We start from the raw sequence: 19,791 nt of genomic DNA, 5'->3' as shown, positions 1-19,791 counted from the left end.
TTGGGGGTTCTTATTGACGAAGAACTATCAATGAGACCTCAAGTTAACTCAGTGGTATCTTCGTGTTTCTTCCAACTTCGGAAAATAAGGAAGATTAGCCGGATGCTCACTCAATCTGCTTTGACCCAGGTGGTGATGGCCTTGGTGCTGTCGCATCTAGACTACGCCAATGCCGTCTACCTGGGTCTGCCGGCTTCTCTCAGCAAACTCCTTCAAATGGCTCAAAATCAGGCAGCCAGACTTATTTAGTGACCACTTTGCCTCTCGAGGCCGGGTCACCCCCTTGCCCCCTCACCTGCTCGCCTGCTGATCCTGCCTGCCGCCTCGCCTGCTGATCCTGCCTGCCGCCTCGCCTGCTGTTCCTGCCTGCCGCCTCGCCTGCTGTTCCTGCCTGCTGCCTCGCCTGCTGTTCCTGCCTGCCGACTCCGTCGCCCCCCAGCCCCCCCGAGCGGCCCAGCCACAGCTGAGCCGGCCGCTCGCCACTTTTTCCCGCCGCTGGGCCCTTGTGGCCCCACCCACCACCGGCCCATTGGCCCAGCCGCTCGCCCAGCCCAGCAGACCCGCCCTCCCGTCCTCCTTCTTATGACGCCCCCTGAGCGACCGCGCGCGACGCGCGCCGACTGAGCGCCGACTGAGCGCCAAAGGTAAGCCCGTCTGCGCCCGTCCGCGCCTGGACCGCGCCCAGTGCCAGGACCCCTGGCCCCCGAGGACCCCAGCCCACCCGCCGGACGTACGCCGCCGCCGCCACCCTCAGCGCACTCAACACCGGCTGAATCCCGGGATGCTACCGAGCCACCCCGAGACGAACCCACGGACCCTTCAGCTGCACCAGCACCCGCCAAGCCGATCACCAGCAGCAACCACCTCAAGTGCATCCTACTCAACACCCGCTCCGTCCACAGACACATCATCGAACTCTGGAACCTCCTCGACACCACAGATCCTGACGTCGCCTTCCTCACGGAAACCTGGATGAACGACTCCTCAGCGCCCGACATCGCCATCGCCATACCAGAGGGCTACAAGATCACCCGCAGAGACCGAGGCAACCAGACGGGAGGAGGCATCGCCATCATCTACAGGGACACCATCCGCATCACGACCAACACCGACGACACCCTGACAACCGCCGAACACCTGCACTTCCAGATCCGCACGGACCCCAGAACCACCCTCAGAGGCACCCTTATCTACCAACCCCCGGGACCACGCACACAATTCAGCGAAGACATCGCCGACTTCATCAGCCCGCACGCCCTCCCATCCGCTGACTACATCCTCCTGGGGGACCTCAACTTCCACCTGGAGAACAACAACGATCGCAACACTACCACCCTGCTTGACAACCTCGCCAACCTCGGACTCAAGCAGCTGGTGACCACCCCCACCCACCTCGCCGGACACACTCTCGACGCTGTCTTCTCATCCAGCAAGGACATCGTCTTCAGCCACGCCACCGGACTCCACTGGACGGACCACAGCTGCGTCCACTTCACCTTCAGAAGATCCACCACCAACAGCAACAGGTTGCTCGAAGAAACTGGAACAAGATCACAGCAGACCAGCTCGCCGCTTCCCTGAGCCAGCACCCTCCCGCCAGCTCAGCGAACCCCAGCCAGGCCGCCGACAACCTCACAAAGTGGATCAGCAACTGCGCAGACGACCTCGCCCCACTGAGGACCCCGCCTAGCAGACCCGGCAGCAAGAAGGCCCCATGGTTCACCGACTAACTCAAGAGCTCCAAGAAGAACTGCCGAGCCATCGAGAAAGCCTGGAGAAGGGAGCAAACACCGGACAACATGACCACCCTCAAGCTCGCCACCCGGAAGCACCATCAACTGATCCGCGCCACCAAGAAAACAGCATTCAAGGACCGGCTGGACAACAACGCACACAACTGCAAGGAACTTTTTAACATCGTGAAAGAGCTCTCCAACCCCAACGCCGGAAACAACGACATCACCCCGTCGCAAGACCTCTGCAACTCCCTCGCCTCCTACTTCCACAACAAGATCGCTGACATACACAACAGCTTCAGCCCACAAACAACACTCCCAACGACCGCACCAACGCCCCCTATCACCACCCTCAGCGCCTGGACCCAGATCAACACAGAAGACACCATCCGCACGATGAACTCTATCCACTCCGGATCCCCGACCGACCCGTGCCCCCACCACGTCTTCAACCAGGCCGACGCTGTCATCGCACCCCACCTGCGGGACATCATCAACTCCTCCTTCGACACCGCCACCTTCCCTGAGAGCTGGAAGCACGCCGAACTCGGCGCTCTACTAAAGAAACCAACAGCGGACCCCACCGAACTCAAGAATTACCGCCCAATCTCACTCCTCCCGTTCCCAGCCAAAGTCATCGAGAAGACCGTCAACAAGCAGCTGGCCACCTTCCTCGAGACAAATGGATCCCTCGACCCCTCACAGTCTGGCTTCCGAGCCAACCACAGCACCGAGACCGCCCTCATCGCTGCCACCGATGACATCCGAGCCCTGCTGGACAACGGTGAAACAGCGGCCCTCATCCTCCTAGACCTCTCCGCGGCGTTCGACACTGTCTGCCACCGCACCCTAGTGCAGCGCCTCAGTAACACCGGAATCCAGGAGAAGGCACTGGAGTGGATCATCTCCTTCCTCGCTGGAAGGACACAGAGAGTCCGCCTACCACCGTTCAGATCTGCAGCCACGGAAGTCATCTGCGGCGTTCCTCAGGGCTCCTCGCTCAGCCCCACACTCTTCAACGTCTACATGAGCCCCCTTGCGGCCATCGCACGCCAACACAACCTCAACATCATCTCCTACGCCGACGACACCCAGCTGATCCTCTCCCTGACCAACGACCCCGCCGCCGCCAGAACCAACCTCCACGAAGGGATGAAAGACGTAGCCGAGTGGATGACGACCAGCCGCCTGAAACTGAACTCAGACAAGACGAAAGTCCTCATCCTGGGCTCCTCGCCCTCCGCCTGGGACGACTCCTGGTGGCCCCCCGCCCTGGGCACCGCACCCAAACCGACAGACCACGGACGCAACCTGGGCTTCACCCTGGACTCCTCCCTCTCCATGACCAGACAAGTCAACGCCGTCTCCGCGTCCTGTTTTAACATCCTGCGCATGCTACGGAAGATCTTCCGGTGGATCCCCACCGAGACCAGGAAGACTGTCACCCAGGCCCTCGTCACCAGCCGACTGGACTACGGCAACGCCCTCTACGCCGGAACCACCGCCAAGCTCCAGAAGAGACTCCAGCGGATCCAGAACGCCTCAGCCAGACTCATCCTCGACATCCCCCGAAGGAGCCACATCTCCGGACATCTGAGAGACCTGCACTGGCTCCCCGTCAACAAGAGAATCACCTTCCGTCTCCTCACCCACGCACACAAAGCCCTACACGACCAAGGCCCGAGCTACCTCAACAACCGCCTCAACTTCTACGCTCCCAAACGCCACCTCCAATCGACCAACCACGCCCTCGCCGCCGTCCCCCGCATCCGAAGAGAGACAACAGGAGGAAGGTCCTTCTCCTACCTGGCCGCCAAGACCTGGAACACCCTCCCGACCGACCTTCGCCTGACCCAAGACCACCTCACCTTCAGGAAGAAACTCAAGACCTGGATGTTCGAGCAGTAGCGGCAACCCCCTCCCCCCCCCCCCCCCCCCCTCAAGCGCCTTGAGACCCCCCGGGTAAGTAGTGCGCTCTATAAATGCCTTGATTGATTGATTGATTTACCGTCTCCCGCATTGGCAATCTGCAAGACCATTGTTGAAGCAACTTCATTGACTTCCTATTACTCAGCACGTACTTTTTAAGGCCGCCTGTATGACGTTTAAGTCCGTCCATTCACGCAGCCCTAAATTCATTCAAGAACTTTTGCCCAAGTATACTCCTCCGCGCAATCTACGATCTGCATCACTGTAGGAAGGGGGAGGCTCTAGTTGGCGCAGTGCAACACTAGCGACAAGCAGGGACTCTCTCTTCCTCGTCAGGGCTGAGGGTTACCTTCCAGACAACCTCTGCTTACCCTCTAGGTAGTGTGGCTTAAGCAGTCGTAGGCTAATCTTTGGGGCACATAGGGTTAAACACTTGCAACAGCACACCTTTACAACCAACCCACCACACAACGAGACCAGACTGTATTCTTGTAAAAATATATATCTTTATATAGATTTTAAGCAGGCTTGTGAATACAGTCAATAACTTTATGAAGACGGTTGCAAGTTACGTAATTTGGGTTACCACAGTTCTTATGGAAGTTCTCTTGAGGCCCGTAGGCCGGTGTTATTCAAAGTTCTTGTGGAGCCGGCGGCTTCCAAGGGATCTGTCCCACGTCGCGTTGCCTTCCCGGGGTCGCTGATCGTTGCGGCTCTTCGGCCGAGCAGGTCACTGGTCGTCCGGGGCAGCGGTGTTCTGTGGCGGCAGGGTCCTTTCCTCGTCGTCCGCTCCGACCCTGGAGGCGGCGGCTGTGCGGTTGTGACAAGTGGCAGTACGGTCCCCAAGTGCAGGACGTACCCAGCCAAATGTCGGTGCAGCTGTGGGCTCACAGCTGGGCTGTCGGGCAGGCTTACCGACCTTGCGGATTCTCGTAGGGCAACTGTCCGTCCTTGCAGGTGAGTGACTGCTCGCTATGCAGTCACCTCGATAGCTCGGACCGGACGGGTCCTCCTTTGCTTTGCTCTCGGGCTCCCGGTGCAGTTGCGGTCACGGTGTTCGGGCCAGCGGCGGCTGGTCCTCACTTTGCTTCTGCTGTTGCTTTGGGCCCCGGTCACGGTGGTCGGGAGAATGTTGATGCCTAAGAGGAGATTCCTCCGTCAGTGCTGCGGCGATGGTCAGCCCCCGCAGTCGCTTTCCAAGGGGGTAGCGTCCACTGGTCCTGGGACGCTGGTCAGGGGGCAAGTTCAGTTGCAAGCCCTTGAAGATCTCTTTGCAGAGTGTGGCACAAGTAGCACAATAGTCTTTTCGTAGTCTTATTGTCTTCCTCTCCTTCAGCAGCAAGGCACCAGACACAGGCAAGAGTCAGCGCCCTTCCTTGTCTCTCACGGTCCTTCTCGTAGGGCAGAGTCTTTCTGTGGCCCAAACCGGATCTAATTTTCAAGGAGCAGGGCTCCGTCTTTTATAGGCCAATTCTTTTGTTCTCGCAGGCCAGGGGGGCCTTTGCATAGCCACTCTCAGTTCTGGAGTACCCCCGCGGGTGTACTCCGGCTTCTGCTTTCAGTGTGAGGGGCAGGCGCATCAGACGCCCCACAGGGGGTGGAGCCAGCATTGTCCGGACAGGAGTGGCCAGAGTACCTTGTTGATGGGGGCTTCGCTCTTCCTGGGCCAGGTGCCGGCAGAGTCATCCGCCGCTCCCCAGGAGGGTGGAGCCAGCATTGTGGAGGTCGAGCACAGTGACAGTTCGAGTCAAGAGGCACTCCTACCTCCCACTAAGGTGTAATCTGCGCATTCACCACCCGTCATCCCTCCAGCCCTGTCACTCACACATCCCAGACAGTCAGATACACACCAGCAGAGGCGGCTGAAATGGTTAAGCAAGCAAATGCTAACTTTCTAAAAGTAGCATTTGCAAACCCAGGGTACTGAAATAAACTTGACTACAAGAAATATCTCCTTATCCTGAGTTCAGGCATACTAAACATGACTCACTACCATGCTCCTTGAGCCTGCGGGGATTATAGGGTGTAATAACCCTCGCAGCTCAGTCTGGCCTAATGGAGCAGGTAGCCTTCAGTAGTGAAATACGGTCTTCGTTGTAAGTCACTACCAGGACATGCCACGCACATCAGGGCTTGTCCTACCTTGCACCTACAACGCACCCTGCCCGTAGGCCTACCATAGGGGTGACTAATATGTAGTCAAGGGAAGGGTCGGTGCTGGCAAGTGGGGACACTTGCCCAGCTAGCGTGACAGTACGAGACCGCACGCGGGTTCTGCAGTCGCAGTTCCCAGACACATCTTTACGGCTGCTTCGGTGGGTGGCGCAACCAGCGCTGCAGGCCCACCAGCAGTATTGGCATCTACAAGCCCCGGCACTCTCTCGGGCGCTTTACTAGGGACTAACAGTAAATCCAATGCACCAATCATGGATACCAATCGTATGTACAATTTACAGTAGGGAGCACTTGCACTGCGGCACGGATCAGCCGTGGCGCAGTGCCCTGAGTATCGGAAAACCAGCAAAACATCGGAGGCACATCAGCAAAAAGTGGAAGGGAGACTCACGCCAAGGTGCCAGGTCTAACATGTGTCCCCTCCAGCTGAAATGTGGGGGGAACTACCCTTCCCCCACATCACTAAGGCGGAAAAATCTGGACAGACCGTCAGCGTTGGCGTGATCGGTGCCAGGGCGGTGTTCCACCGTAAAGTCCATACTCTGTAGAGAAATGGACCACCTCAACAGTTTCGGGTTCTCACTCCTCATTTGCATCAACCATCTGAGGGGCCTGTGGTCCGTCTGAACTCGGAAGTGAGACCCAAACAAGTAGGGTCTTAGCTTCTTCAGCGCCCAGACCACAGCAAATGCTTCACGCTCTATTGCACTCCACCTACTTTCCCGTGGAAGTAACCTCCGACTTATGAAGGCTACGGGTTGGTCAAAGCCCTCCTCAGTCATCTGTGAAAGAACAGCCCCTACACCATGCTCTGAAGCGTCTGTTTGCACAATGAACTCTTTGGAGAAATCTGGGGCCAGGAGCACGGGCGCCGTGCACATGGCAGTCTTCAGGGTGTCGAAAGCTTTCTGACAGGTGTCAGTCCAAATCACATTCCTGGGCTGCTTTTTCGAAGTCAGCTCTGTCAAGGGGGTCACGATCGTGCCATAGCCCTTGACAAACCTCCTGTAATACCCAGTGAGCCCCAGGAAGGCTCTCACTGCAGTCTGGGTTTTGGGGGGTTCCCAAGCCGGGATGGTTTCGATTTTGGGCTGCAAGGGGGCTACCTTGCCACTCCCAACTTGGTGTCCCAAGTACACTACTGAACCCTGCCCAATCTGGCACTTGCTTGCCTTGATTGTGAGGCCTGCTCTGCGCAGGGCCATCAACACTTCCCAGAGGTGTCGCAGGTGTTCGGGCCAGGTGCCGCTGAACACCGCGATGTCATCCAGGTAGGCGGCACTGAACTCGTCCAGCCCAGCCAACACCTGGTTGACCAATCTCTGAAAGGTGGCAGGGGCATTCTTCATTCCAAATGGCATAACCCGGAACTGGAAATGCCCATCTGGTGTAGAGAATGCCGACCTCTCCTTTGCCCCATCGGTCAAGGCGATCTGCCAGTACCCAGACGTCAAATCAAACGTGCTGAGAAACCGGGCAGCCCCTAGCCGATCAATGAGCTCGTCAGCTCTGGGGATGGGGTGCGCGTCAGTCTTCGTGACTGAATTGAGTCCTCTGTAGTCCACACAGAACCGGAGTTCGGGTGTGGCTCCCGGCGCAGCAGCCTTCGGAACCAAGACCACGGGGCTGGACCAAGGACTGCTGGAAGACTCAACCACCCCGAGGGCAAGCATCTTGGAGACCTCCTCCTTGATGCAGGCCCGTACCCTGTCAGTTACCCTGTAAGCCTTATGCTTCACCGGTAAGCTGTCTCCAGTGTCCACATCATGGACGCACCAATCTGTGACACTCGGAACCAGGGAGAACAGGTCTGGAAACTGTCCCAGCAACTGGCGGCAATCCTCCTGTTGTTCGGCGGTCAGGGAGGGTGAGAGGTTAACTCCATCCACTGACCCATCCTTCTCACAGGCCACCAAGAGGTCAGGAAGAGGCTCCGACTCCTCCTCCATCCCGTCATCGGTTGCCAACAACATGCCCACTTCGGACCTTCGCAAGTGGGGCTTGAGGCGGTTGACATGTAGGACCCGTAAAGGGTTCCTAGGCGTCTTCATGTCCACCAAGTATGTCACGGGGCTCTTGCGCTCCACAACCTCAAATGGTCCTGTCCACTTATCTTGAAGGGCACAGGGCTCCACTGGGGCCAAGACATACACCTCCTGTCCAGGCTGAAGCTCGACCAGAGTGGCATTCTGATCGTACCACCGCTTCATTTCTTCCTGGCTCGCTTCCAGATTTGCCTCGGCAAGTTGTCTGAAGCGTCTGGTCTGGTTTCTGAAGGCCATCATGTAGCTATATACATTCTGGGGAGGTTTCCTGGGAGATTGCTCCCAGCCTTCCTTTACCAAACTCAGTGGTCCTCTCACGGGGTGACCGTACAGCAGTTCAAAGGGGCTGAACCCTAGGGACTTCTGTGGTACCTCGCGATATGCAAACAGCAGGCATGGCAAGAGGATGTCCCACTTACGCCTCATCGGACCTTCCAGGCCCATTATCATGCCTTTGAGGGTTCGGTTGAATCTTTCAACCAACCCGTTACCTTGGGGATGGTAGGGTGTGGTGAACTTGTACGTTACGCCACACTCCTGCCAAAGGGACTTCATATATTTTGATATGAAATTGGTCCCCCTGTCGCTCACCACCTCTAGAGGGAATCCTACTCGTGAGAAAATTCCCATCAGTGCACGCCCCACCACGGGAGCCGTCACTGTCCTCAGAGGGATGGCTTCAGGGTACCGGGTGGCATGGTCCACCAAGACCAGGATGAACCTGTTGCACATGGCTGTCTTGGGGTCCAGAGGCCCAACGATGTCAATACCCACTCGCTGGAATGGCGTACCGACCACAGGGAAGGGTTGGAGGGGAGCCTTGTTCTTCCCTCCCGTCTTCCCACTTGCCTGGCAAGTCGGACAGGTTCTGCAATAAGCGTCTGAGCTTTTATGCATTTGGGGCCAGTAGAAGTGGGTGACAAGCCTGTCATAGGTCTTGTCCATCCCCAAATGTCCTGCTAAAGGCACATCATGAGCCAGCCCCAGTAGGAAGGCTCTGAATTTCTGGGGTACCACCAGCACACGGGCTGACCCAGGTTCAGCAGCCTTAGGCTCCGAATACAGGAGGTCGTTCTCCCAGTACACGTAATGTGTTTTGGCCTGAACACCATTGGCCTGGTCTGCAGCCTGTTGCCGCATACCCACGAGAGAAGGGCATTCTTTCTGCTCCTTGCAGAATTCCTCCCTGGAGGGTCCTCCTTCTTGCTGCCAATGGGCCAGCTCAGGCAGGTCCCCCAGTTCGGCGATCTGTTCCCCTGTAGGCTCCAGGGCATCCCCCTCAAGGTCTGCTTCCTCCTGGACCGTAGGAACTTCAGGGGCCGGTTTCCCGCGCCCCCTGCGCCTTCTCCCTAAAGCCGGTTCCTGGGCCTCTCCATCAGGCCCCAGGACCTCTCGATCACCCTTACTGGCTGCCATCGACCGGGTGGTCACGCACGCCCAGTCAGGCAGGCCCACCATCCGCAGGTGAGTCGCTTTCTCCACCTTTTCCCAAGGGGAGTGCTCCAAGTCGTTCCCTAGCAAACAGTCAACAGGCATGGTTTTTCTCACACAGACCTGCAGAGTACCAGAGACCCCCCCCCCCCCCCCCCCCTCACTCGAAGGGAACTTGAGCCATCGGACACTGGCTCTCAGAATTATCAGCATTGATAACCCTACAGTAGGCATGGGGTACAACCTGCTCTTGAGACACCAGGTGCTGCCTCACTGCAGTCACACTGGCTCCTGTGTCTCTAAGAGCCTCAGCTTCCTTGCCATTGATGATCACCACCTGCCCATATTTCTTAGTGTTAGAGGGCAGGTAGTTAGTCGGGATCATCTCACTGTCTCCTAGCGAGACCAGGGTCATGTGAACGGGATCTCCACCCCCCGGGACCATCATTTCTTCTCCCAGGTGAACGCTAGTCACTTGTCGGGGCGGAGCACCAGTGGGTGCAGGTTTTCCAAATAGGCGACACTTGGGGTCACTGGATATGTGCCCAGGCTCGCCACATTTGAAACAATTGAAGGGCCCCTTTGGAACAGGTTTACCTGTCGGGCCCCATTCTGCTTCGGGGGTGGGGGAGGCTGAGAACCCTGCTGCGGATTCCCTTGGGAACTACTTTGGGGGCCTTTTTGGAACCCTTTCTGTTTTCCCCCTTTGTCCCCCCCACTCTTCTGCTGGGGACCCTGCCCACTCTTGGCGGAATCTCCCACGGGACCCTTGTGGACCCTGGTGCTGAGCCAGCGGTCCGCCTCCTCAGCAAGCTTCCTCGGGTTGGACAGCTTGCTATCGATCAGGTGTTGGCGTAACTCAGGAAAACAGTGATCAGCCAAGTGCTCCCATGCAATTAAATCAAAGAGACCTTGAAAATCATTAACTTTGTTACCTTTCACCCAACCATCCAGTGCTCTGCAAAAGTAAGTCACATACTCCACATACGTATTCCCAGGCCGCTTAGTACATCCCCTAAACTTCTGTCTATACATTTCAGGGGTAAGCCCGTACCTGTTTAATAAAGCTTCTTTCATGTGGGCATAGGATCTCTGATTCTCAACGGGCAAATCTAGCAAGGTATCTCTCCCTTCGCTAAGGAACCTTCCCCACAACCCCGCTCCCCAATCCTTGTCAGGGACCCGGTGGGAGGACATGGCTACCTCGTATGCCCTAAACCACTGTCCTATGTCATCCCCCTTAAAGAACTCCTTAACTACGTCCTTCGGGATGTGCACTCTTGACTCTACCTGCACTGGCGATGTGCTGCCACCAGAGGGAGGCCGATCCAAGTCTCTCTCCTTGAGACTTATCTCCCTCATCTTGATTTCATAATCCATCTGGTGCTTTCGCTCTTCCAGCGCCATTCTTTTGGTTTCCAGCTCCAGCTGGATTTTCAATTCTGCCAACTTTCTTTCGTGATTCCGGGTTTCCTTCCTGTCCGCCAGCTCCTCTGGCGACAGGCCTTTACCAAAGCTGTGCTCGCTGTCTTGCCTTTCGAGATCGATCAGATCCCCAGGTGCATTCTGCTCCGGCGTTGCATTCTGCTCGGCGAGGACGTCTTGCTCCTCCGGGGTCTTTCTGGACTCCACCCAGGCTTTCAGGGCCTTGTAGAATTCCGGTTTGTTTTTGCAACCAGCGTGCGGAACCTTGAGTTTCCTACAGAAAAACTTCAGTTCCATCTTTGAGTATTTGTCCAGCTTTGCGGCGTCCCACTCTACCTCCAACACCTCAGAGGTCTTGGACTCTGCTCCATCCAGGCTCTTTGTGCCCGGCATGGTTTCTGCACGCGGAATCTTCTTTCAAAAAGCAAAGTCTGTGGTTTCGTAACTGTACCGTGATCCTTGTGTAGTGGTCAGAAGCTCGGGTATAACTATCGCAAGTGTAAATTCGAAAATCCTCACCGCTGCGTCCAATGTAGGAAGGGGGAGGCTCTAGTTGGCGCAGTGCAACACTAGCGACAAGCAGGGACTCTCTCTTCCTCGTCAGGGCTGAGGGTTACCTTCCAGACAACCTCTGCTTACCCTCTAGGTAGTGTGGCTTAAGCAGTCGTAGGCTAATCTTTGGGGCACATAGGGTTAAACACTTGCAACAGCACACCTTTACAACCAACCCACCACACAACGAGACCAGACTGTATTCTTGTAAAAATATATATCTTTATATAGATTTTAAGCAGGCTTGTGAATACAGTCAATAACTTTATGAAGACGGTTGCAAGTTACGTAATTTGGGTTACCACAGTTCTTATGGAAGTTCTCTTGAGGCCCGTAGGCCGGTGTTATTCAAAGTTCTTGTGGAGCCGGCGGCTTCCAAGGGATCTGTCCCACGTCGCGTTGCCTTCCTGGGGTCGCTGATCGTTGCGGCTCTTCGGCCGAACAGGTCACTGGTCGTCCGGGGCAGCGGTGTTCTGTGGCGGCAGGGTCCTTTCCTCGTCGTCCGCTCCGACCCTGGAGGCGGCGGCTGTGCGGTTGTGACAAGTGGCAGTACGGTCCCCAAGTGCAGGACGTACCCAGCCAAATGTCGGTGCAGCTGTGGGCTCACAGCTGGGCTGTCGGGCAGGCTTACCGACCTTGCGGATTCTCGTAGGGCAACTGTCCGTCCTTGCAGGTGAGTGACTGCTCGCTATGCAGTCACCTCGATAGCTCGGACCGGACGGGTCCTCCTTTGCTTTGCTCTCGGGCTCCCGGTGCAGTTGCGGTCACGGTGTTCGGGCCAGCGGCGGCTGGTCCTCACTTTGCTTCTGCTGTTGCTTTGGGCCCCGGTCACGGTGGTCGGGAGGATGTTGATGCCTAAGAGGAGATTCCTCCGTCAGTGCTGCGGCGATGGTCAGCCCCCGCAGTCGCTTTCCAAGGGGGTAGCGTCCACTGGTCCTGGGACGCTGGTCAGGGGGCAAGTTCAGTTGCAAGCCCTTGGAGATCTCTTTGCAGAGTTTGGCACAAGTAGCACAATAGTCTTTTCGTAGTCTTATTGTCTTCCTCTCCTTCAGCAGCAAGGCACCAGACACAGGCAAGAGTCAGCACCCTTCCTTGTCTCTCACGGTCCTTCTCGTAGGGCAGAGTCTTTCTGTGGCCCAAACCGGATCTAATTTTCAAGGAGCAGGGCTCCGTCTTTTATAGGCCAATTCTTTTGTTCTCGCAGGCCAGGGGGGCCTTTGCATAGCCACTCTCAGTTCTGGAGTACCCCCGCGGGTGTACTCCGGCTTCTGCTTTCAGTGTGAGGGGCAGGCGCATCAGACGCCCCACAGGGGGTGGAGCCAGCATTGTCCGGACAGGAGTGGCCAGAGTACCTTGTTGATGGGGGCTTCGCTCTTCCTGGGCCAGGTGCCGGCAGAGTCATCCGCCGCTCCCCAGGAGGGTGGAGCCAGCATTGTGGAGGTCGAGCACAGTGACAGTTCGAGTCAAGAGGCACTCCTACCTCCCACTAAGGTGTAATCTGCGCATTCACCACCCGTCATCCCTCCAGCCCTGTCACTCACACATCCCAGACAGTCAGATACACACCAGCAGAGGCGGCTGAAATGGTTAAGCAAGCAAATGCTAACTTTCTAAAAGTAGCATTTGCAAACCCAGGGTACTGAAATAAACTTGACTACAAGAAATATCTCCTTATCCTGAGTTCAGGCATACTAAACATGACTCACTACCATGCTCCTTGAGCCTGCGGGGATTATAGGGTGTAATAACCCTCGCAGCTCAGTCTGGCCTAATGGAGCAGGTAGCCTTCAGTAGTGAAATACGGTCTTCGTTGTAAGTCACTACCAGGACATGCCACGCACATCAGGGCTTGTCCTACCTTGCACCTACAACGCACCCTGCCCGTAGGCCTACCATAGGGGTGACTAATATGTAGTCAAGGGAAGGGTCGGTGCTGGCAAGTGGGGACACTTGCCCAGCTAGCGTGACAGTACGAGACCGCACGCGGGTTCTGCGGTCGCAGTTCCCAGACACATCTTTACGGCTGCTTCGGTGGGTGGCGCAACCAGCGCTGCAGGCCCACCAGCAGTATTGGCATCTACAAGCCCCGGCACTCTCTCTGGCGCTTTACTAGGGACTAACAGTAAATCCAATGCACCAATCATGGATACCAATCGTATGTACAATTTACAGTAGGGAGCACTTGCACTGCGGCACGGATCAGCCGTGGCGCAGTGCCCTGAGTATCGGAAAACCAGCAAAACATCGGAGGCACATCAGCAAAAAGTGGAAGGGAGACTCACGCCAAGGTGCCAGGTCTAACAATCACAAACTCTTCTGATTTTCCCCCGTTATCAATTTCAACGCAAGGGAGGATGCAGGTTCGCAACTCTTGCCACTAAATTGTGGAACTCTCTTACCTGTGAAATCCGTTCTTGTGTCACTATTCTCCAGTTCAGGCGACTCCTCAAGACATGGCTGTTTGCCCATGCATTGACTTAATTTCTCTTAGTCTCTGAGCAGTAATATCCCAGAGTATATCCGTAAGCGCCATGAAACCCTCGGGTGAGCGTGCGCTCTATAAATTCTTGATAAGATAAGATTCAGTTAAAATGACATTGAAGAGCCATTGTGACTATCAGGAGAGTTATTCCCTTTGTTAAAATCATTGCAGCATGCAAACATGAGGGAGCGACCCAAGTTTTTCTCATGTCTTTTGGGCTTTACTGTAGAACCGGTGCAACTATTTTATTTAACTGTTTACAGTTAACTATGTTGGATCACGTTTATTTTTCTTGCTTCAAACAGTATTTCATTGTGTAAAAGGACCTAATATTCCACCTATACCTAGTAAGCGAAAGGAGCTGATAGGTTTGCTAAATGGCCCGCAAAGGCTGAAGATCTGCAGACCTTCGCTCTGTTGTCACCTAGTCTGCACAACATTGCTATGGGTGTTTATTGTGGGGTACAGTGTTCAGAGCTTGCCTGTGTAGCCTCAGCATTTTCAGTATATGGCTGTGTGTGCAGGGCATGACATGATGTGCTTATGAATGCTCATAGAGGGCTTGCAATGTGAAGTGGTGTGCAGTGTTGTGGCAGGCAGCGCTTGGTGGAGAAGTCAAGTGGAGGGTGCAGAGATTGGCTGAGACCTTGTGTGGGTATAGCAGAGGATGTGCAGTTTTGCCTGTGGATACTCTGCATGGCTGTTGCCCTTATGTTGGCATTCCTGGAAATTACTCAGGCCCATGTGTGAGTTGATGTTCCAGTCTTGGATTTGTCTTCGCATTCTAGGCCTGGCAGTCTTGTTTATCCCATTAGTAAATCAGGCCAACTAGTCCAAGAATTCAAAGAAGGAAAAATTTGGACTGGGGCAGATAGTCAAGAATGGATCTGGGAAATGTGGCAGCTATGTATGCATTTGACTGAATATGTACATTGGAGGGGGTCTTGGAGTGTGACTTTCGCTCAAGGTATGCAAAGTGGGTCAAAACAATGAAAGCTTGCACTCTTTCATACATCATAATGTGGGGTTCTTATGTAGATGGGTGACAGATGTGCAGTCACTAGGAGTCCAGGGGTCTTTCTACTTAGAGTGGTGACTGCTAGTTACATTTCTACAATTGTCTGCAACGCATCTTTTTACGATTAGCTACTCCTGTGTTTTGATAGTCTGTTGGCAAAGAGTTTAATGTTCTCATTATTTTATCTTTTGTGTATTTTCCAGGCAAGTGTTATTCCAGATGTTGAACGTGATAATTAACTGGGACATCTGAATGTGGGACGATGGATACAGACCCAGAATGGCTGCTGGAAGAACTGATGGAGAAAAGCTTCACCGACATAGAGGAAGAACCAAAATATGTGGAAAAAATACAGAAAAAAATTGCCTTCACGGGTACCACACTCTGCAAGGGTCTGAACAACAGATACTGTGTCCTGTCTGTGAAAGAGATCCCAAAATATGGCAGACAGACTGAGAAACATCTCACCATTACAGCATCCCCGACCTTTGAAGACACGGAAACATGCATTCTGAAGAATGATTGGGAGTCTCTTCCTATAGAGCCAGGCGACATCATTCATCTTGAAGGAGAAATAAAGTCAAACATGTGGATAATTGACAGAGACTCTGGATTTCTTATCCTGTACCCAGACTTCCTCATCTCCGGAACTAGCATTGCCAACAGCATTCGATGCATGCGAAGAGCTGTGCTGAGTGAGAAATTTCGAGTCTATGACCTGGCATCTCGTCCAATGTTGCTTGGTACAATGCTTCATGACATTTTCCAAAGGGCAACAGTTTCAGGGTTTGCCCAGGACAAGTTGCAAGAACTTGCTCTTCAAACTGTCAATGGTCCCAAGTTTCTAAAAAACATGTACCCTTTGAATATGAACCAGACGGAAATACTGCAAGAGGTGGAAGAGTACCTGCCTTCGTTTACCAAGTGGGCTGATGACTACTTCCACACATCTGCCCAAACTCGTCCACGCCAGTTGATCATGAAGCTGCCAGGTGATGCCAGAAAAGAAGACTCATCCTGCCATGTCCAAGTTACAGATTTTCTAGACATTGAGGAGAACATCTGGTCCCCCAGGTTTGGGTTAAAAGGGAAGATTGATGTAACCGCAGGGGTGAAGATCAACAGACGATGTAGCTCTAATTTTAAAGTCATGCCTCTGGAGCTGAAAACTGGAAAGGAATCAAATTCGATAGAACACCGAAGTCAGGTGGTGCTGTACACTTTGATGAGTCAAGAAAGAAGATTAGATCCAGAAGCTGGCTTTCTGCTCTATCTCAAGACAGGCACCATGTATCCAGTGCCTGCCAATCACATGGACCGCAGAGAACTCTTAAAGTTGCGAAACCAGCTGGCCTTTTACTTGTTCAATACTGTAAGAAAATGTGAGTCAGGAACTGGACAGGTGCAACTAGCCCCCTTACCCCCTATAATCAATGATCATCAAGCGTGTAAATATTGCTCACAAATCAGAAACTGTTCCCTTTATAACAGAGCTGTGGAAGAACAGATAGTGGACAACGATATTCCCTCTGAAATGAAACCTGTTGTAGAGAGAGAGACTCAGCACTTGAAAACGACACATTTACAGTATTTTTCCCTCTGGTACCTCATGTGCTCCCTGGAGGCACAATGCAAAGAGAGTAGAAAAGGCCGTAGAAGCATTTGGATGACGTCTGCCTCAGAAAGAGAAAAAGATGGCACCTGCATTGCAAATCTAATTCGAACCGGACAGGTGCAAGCAATTTCAGAAGGCCAGTACCTCCACTACTTTCAGGGTAAAAGTGGCACCTTACCAGGAACCAATCTTGTAATTGGGGACAGGATTGTTGTGAGCGGGCAAGAGAAAAATATGCTTGCATTGTCTTCTGGATATGTTTCTGAGGTCAGTACGATGCACATCACTTGCACCCTTGACCGAAATCTGACCAAGCTTCCCACAGGCACTTTATTTCGCATTGATCATGATGAGGGTGGAGGTGGGTTAGATACACATGTAGGTAATCTTTCCAAACTGATGGAAAACAGTACTGGCAGTGAAAAGCTGCGCAATTTGATTATTGATTTCTGTGTGCCTCAATTTGTTCTACATCTCAGCTCTGTCCTTCCTCACGATGCAAAGGAAACTGTAGCAAACATCTTAAAGGGTCTCAACAAGCCTCAGAAGCAAGCAATGAAGAAAGTTCTGCTTTCGAAGGACTACACACTCATTGTGGGTATGCCTGGGACAGGAAAAACCACCACCATATGTAGTCTGGTTCGGATTCTCTACGCCTGTGGTTTCAGTGTGCTGCTTACCAGTTACACGCACTCTGCCGTCGACAACATCTTGCTAAAGTTGACCAAGTTTAAAGTTGGATTTTTGCGCTTGGGACAGGCTCAGAAAGTTCATCCAGATGTGAGGCGTTTCACAGAGGAAGAAGTATGTCGATCTCAATCAATTAATTCGTTAGCACAGTTGGAGGAGCTCTTCAGCAGCCAGCCTGTAGTTGCAACTACGTGCATGGGAGCAAACCATCCAATTTTCACTCGGAGGAGATTTGACTTTTGTATAGTGGATGAAGCATCACAGATTAGTCAACCCATTTGCCTTGGCCCGCTTTTCCATGCAGACCGCTTTGTTCTGGTGGGCGACCATCAGCAGCTGCCCCCACTTGTGCTCAACTCTGAAGCACGAGATCTTGGAATGAATGAAAGTTTGTTTAAGCGACTGGAAAAGAACAAGGATGCTGTGGTGCAGCTGACAGTGCAGTACAGGATGAACCGCCAAATTATGACACTCAGTAACAAGATGGTTTATGAAGGGAAACTTGAGTGCGGATCGGAAAGAGTAGCCACTGCAACAGTTCATCTGCCCAAGTTTAGTGACCTCAAGTTGGAGATGGAACTGTTGGCTGGATGCTGTGAGAAGTGGTGGCTTCACGTGCTTGAGCCAAACAATCCAGTCTGTTTTTTGAACACTGAAAATGTTCCTGCACCAGAGACCACAGAGAAAGGTGGTGTTAGTAACTTGACTGAAGCCAGGTTGGTGTTTTTACTTACCTCCCTCTTCATTCGTGCTGGTTGTAAGCCCGGAGATATTGGAATCATTGCTCCATATAGACAACAGTTAAAAGTCATTTCAGACTTGTTTGACAATCCAGCCCTCGGTCTGGTGGAAGTGAACACCGTAGACAAGTATCAAGGCAGGGATAAAAGCATCATCATTGTGTCTTTTGTTCGTAGCAACACAGATGGTCATCTAGGTGATCTCTTGAAAGACTGGCGGCGCCTGAATGTTGCCCTCACGAGGGCCAAGCACAAGCTGGTCATGTTGGGCTGTGCTGGGGCACTGTGCCGCTATGAGTCACTGGAGAAGATGCTTTGCCATTTAAACCAGGAAGGTATGGTCCTTGATCTCCCTGCAGGTGCACACAAAGCAGATTATTAACTACATAGTTGCAGTAGTGCCTACCATGAGAGAGGTTTATTCTGTTGAGTTGAATCTGTTTCATGTTCTTCCAAGCAGTTTAGGCATCATTTTGTTTCTGGTCAGTTGGACATGTATTGTCTACCCTTAAGAGATCGAATAATTCAGTAGTTATCCTTGTGACCTATTACAGTTTTGTTAGATGTACTCAGTACCCGATAAGAGCTGCACTTTGATCCACATTCCATCATGCACTACTTTCACAACTAAATCTCATCCCAACATTTTCCACTTGAAATGCCCCCAAATCACATGCCCTCCATTTTTTTCCCAGAACGCCAATGTTTATTTCAGATCAATTCTGCCTCTACCCTGATCATTCAGTCTTCCTACTTACCCGCAGCAATTGGAGCACACATTGGACAGCATGGCAATTGAGCCATCGTAGTTCCACATTACAAGCTGTCATTTCTGTGCTGAGCTTGGACTCTGATTGAATATGATTTTGGTGTGTACTCTATGGAATTTCTGATATTTTAGTATGTGTGTATACTTGGAATCTCGTACACAATCAATATCCCTTCAAATGTTTGGGTGGTATACATTGTTTTATGTGCACCCATGGTCATGAACTCTAACAGTGAGGATTCATTTATGCATTTGTTTCTTTATTTGGGGTTCACTTTTTTTCACTATGCACACGGAAATTATTTATTTTTGTCAGTTTACTATATGGCATTTTTTTGTAGTTTACGCACAAACTCACACTTGCACATACAAGTACACATACGTGTATGTGTACTTGCACATACAAGTACACATACGTGTATGTGTGTGCCTGTCTTAATTTTCTTATGTGCACATACACTGTCAAGATGTGTAGGCTATGTTTTTTGAAGTACAGTTTACTATTTCGTTTCTAATCACTGTCGACCGATGTTTGATCTGTAGTTTACATAAGTTAAAATAATCCATGCCTTATGATAATGTCTTCTACTTCAACCGGGCTGTGTTTAAGCCCAATGTCACCTTGTTAATGAATTTTTTTTTAAATTTTGTATGACAGTAAAATGCCAATTTTTGTATGAAATAAAAAGCCTGTTAAATAATGGTCTTGAAAGTGTTTTATAATGGTTTCCGCCTTTCACGAGTGCCTTCTCATGTGAGTATGAGCAGATGGTTCTTATTTTTTATGGAACTGTTTTGTAAAGTACTAGCTGTCATGTTGTGATCTCTTTGGAGCTCTGAGTTATACAAAGCCAAAGATCAGGGAACGGAGTGGCTGTTAGTCCAACAGGATCCTGGGTGCGCCCTTATCCGGCATTCAACGAGGGCTCAGGTAAAGGACTTCTTAAAATGATCCGACTAGTTGAGTTTTAAGAAGTATCAAGGATTGGAGGGAGTTTGGCTATGATCAGAGGTGGGGCACCAGTGTGATCCAAAGTTTACAACACTTACCCAGGGATGACTGCAGTGTGTGTGATTGATGGAACACTGAGGGACCAGTTCAAGGATTCTGATTGAAGGTTTCTGATGCAGAGGTAATGGGGAGACCTCTTTTGGAAGCAGACAGGCCCTTTTTCCAACAAACT

At 52.5% G+C, this 19,791-nt stretch overlaps 1 protein-coding gene across 1 annotated transcript in view; it reads left to right on the top strand.

Moving 5' to 3' along the window:
- The window catches only part of DNA2 (DNA replication helicase/nuclease 2), a 30,136-nt gene extending 10,831 nt beyond the window's left edge, over nucleotides 1-19,305 (top strand). The window contains exon 2 of the mRNA XM_086938052.1: nucleotides 14,997-19,305. Coding sequence (XP_086794178.1) covers nucleotides 15,056-18,220 — 3,165 coding nt within the window. The 5' untranslated portion in view covers nucleotides 14,997-15,055 and the 3' untranslated portion in view covers nucleotides 18,221-19,305. The remainder of the gene's footprint in view (nucleotides 1-14,996) is intronic.
- The last annotated feature ends 486 nt before the right edge of the window (nucleotides 19,306-19,791 follow it).

The sequence above is a fragment of the Lissotriton vulgaris genome, chromosome 9 (genome assembly GCF_964263255.1).
Source record: "Lissotriton vulgaris chromosome 9, aLisVul1.2, whole genome shotgun sequence".
NCBI classification, from domain to species: domain Eukaryota; kingdom Metazoa; phylum Chordata; class Amphibia; order Caudata; family Salamandridae; genus Lissotriton; species Lissotriton vulgaris.
This window is presented reverse-complemented; position numbering and strand designations above follow the sequence as displayed.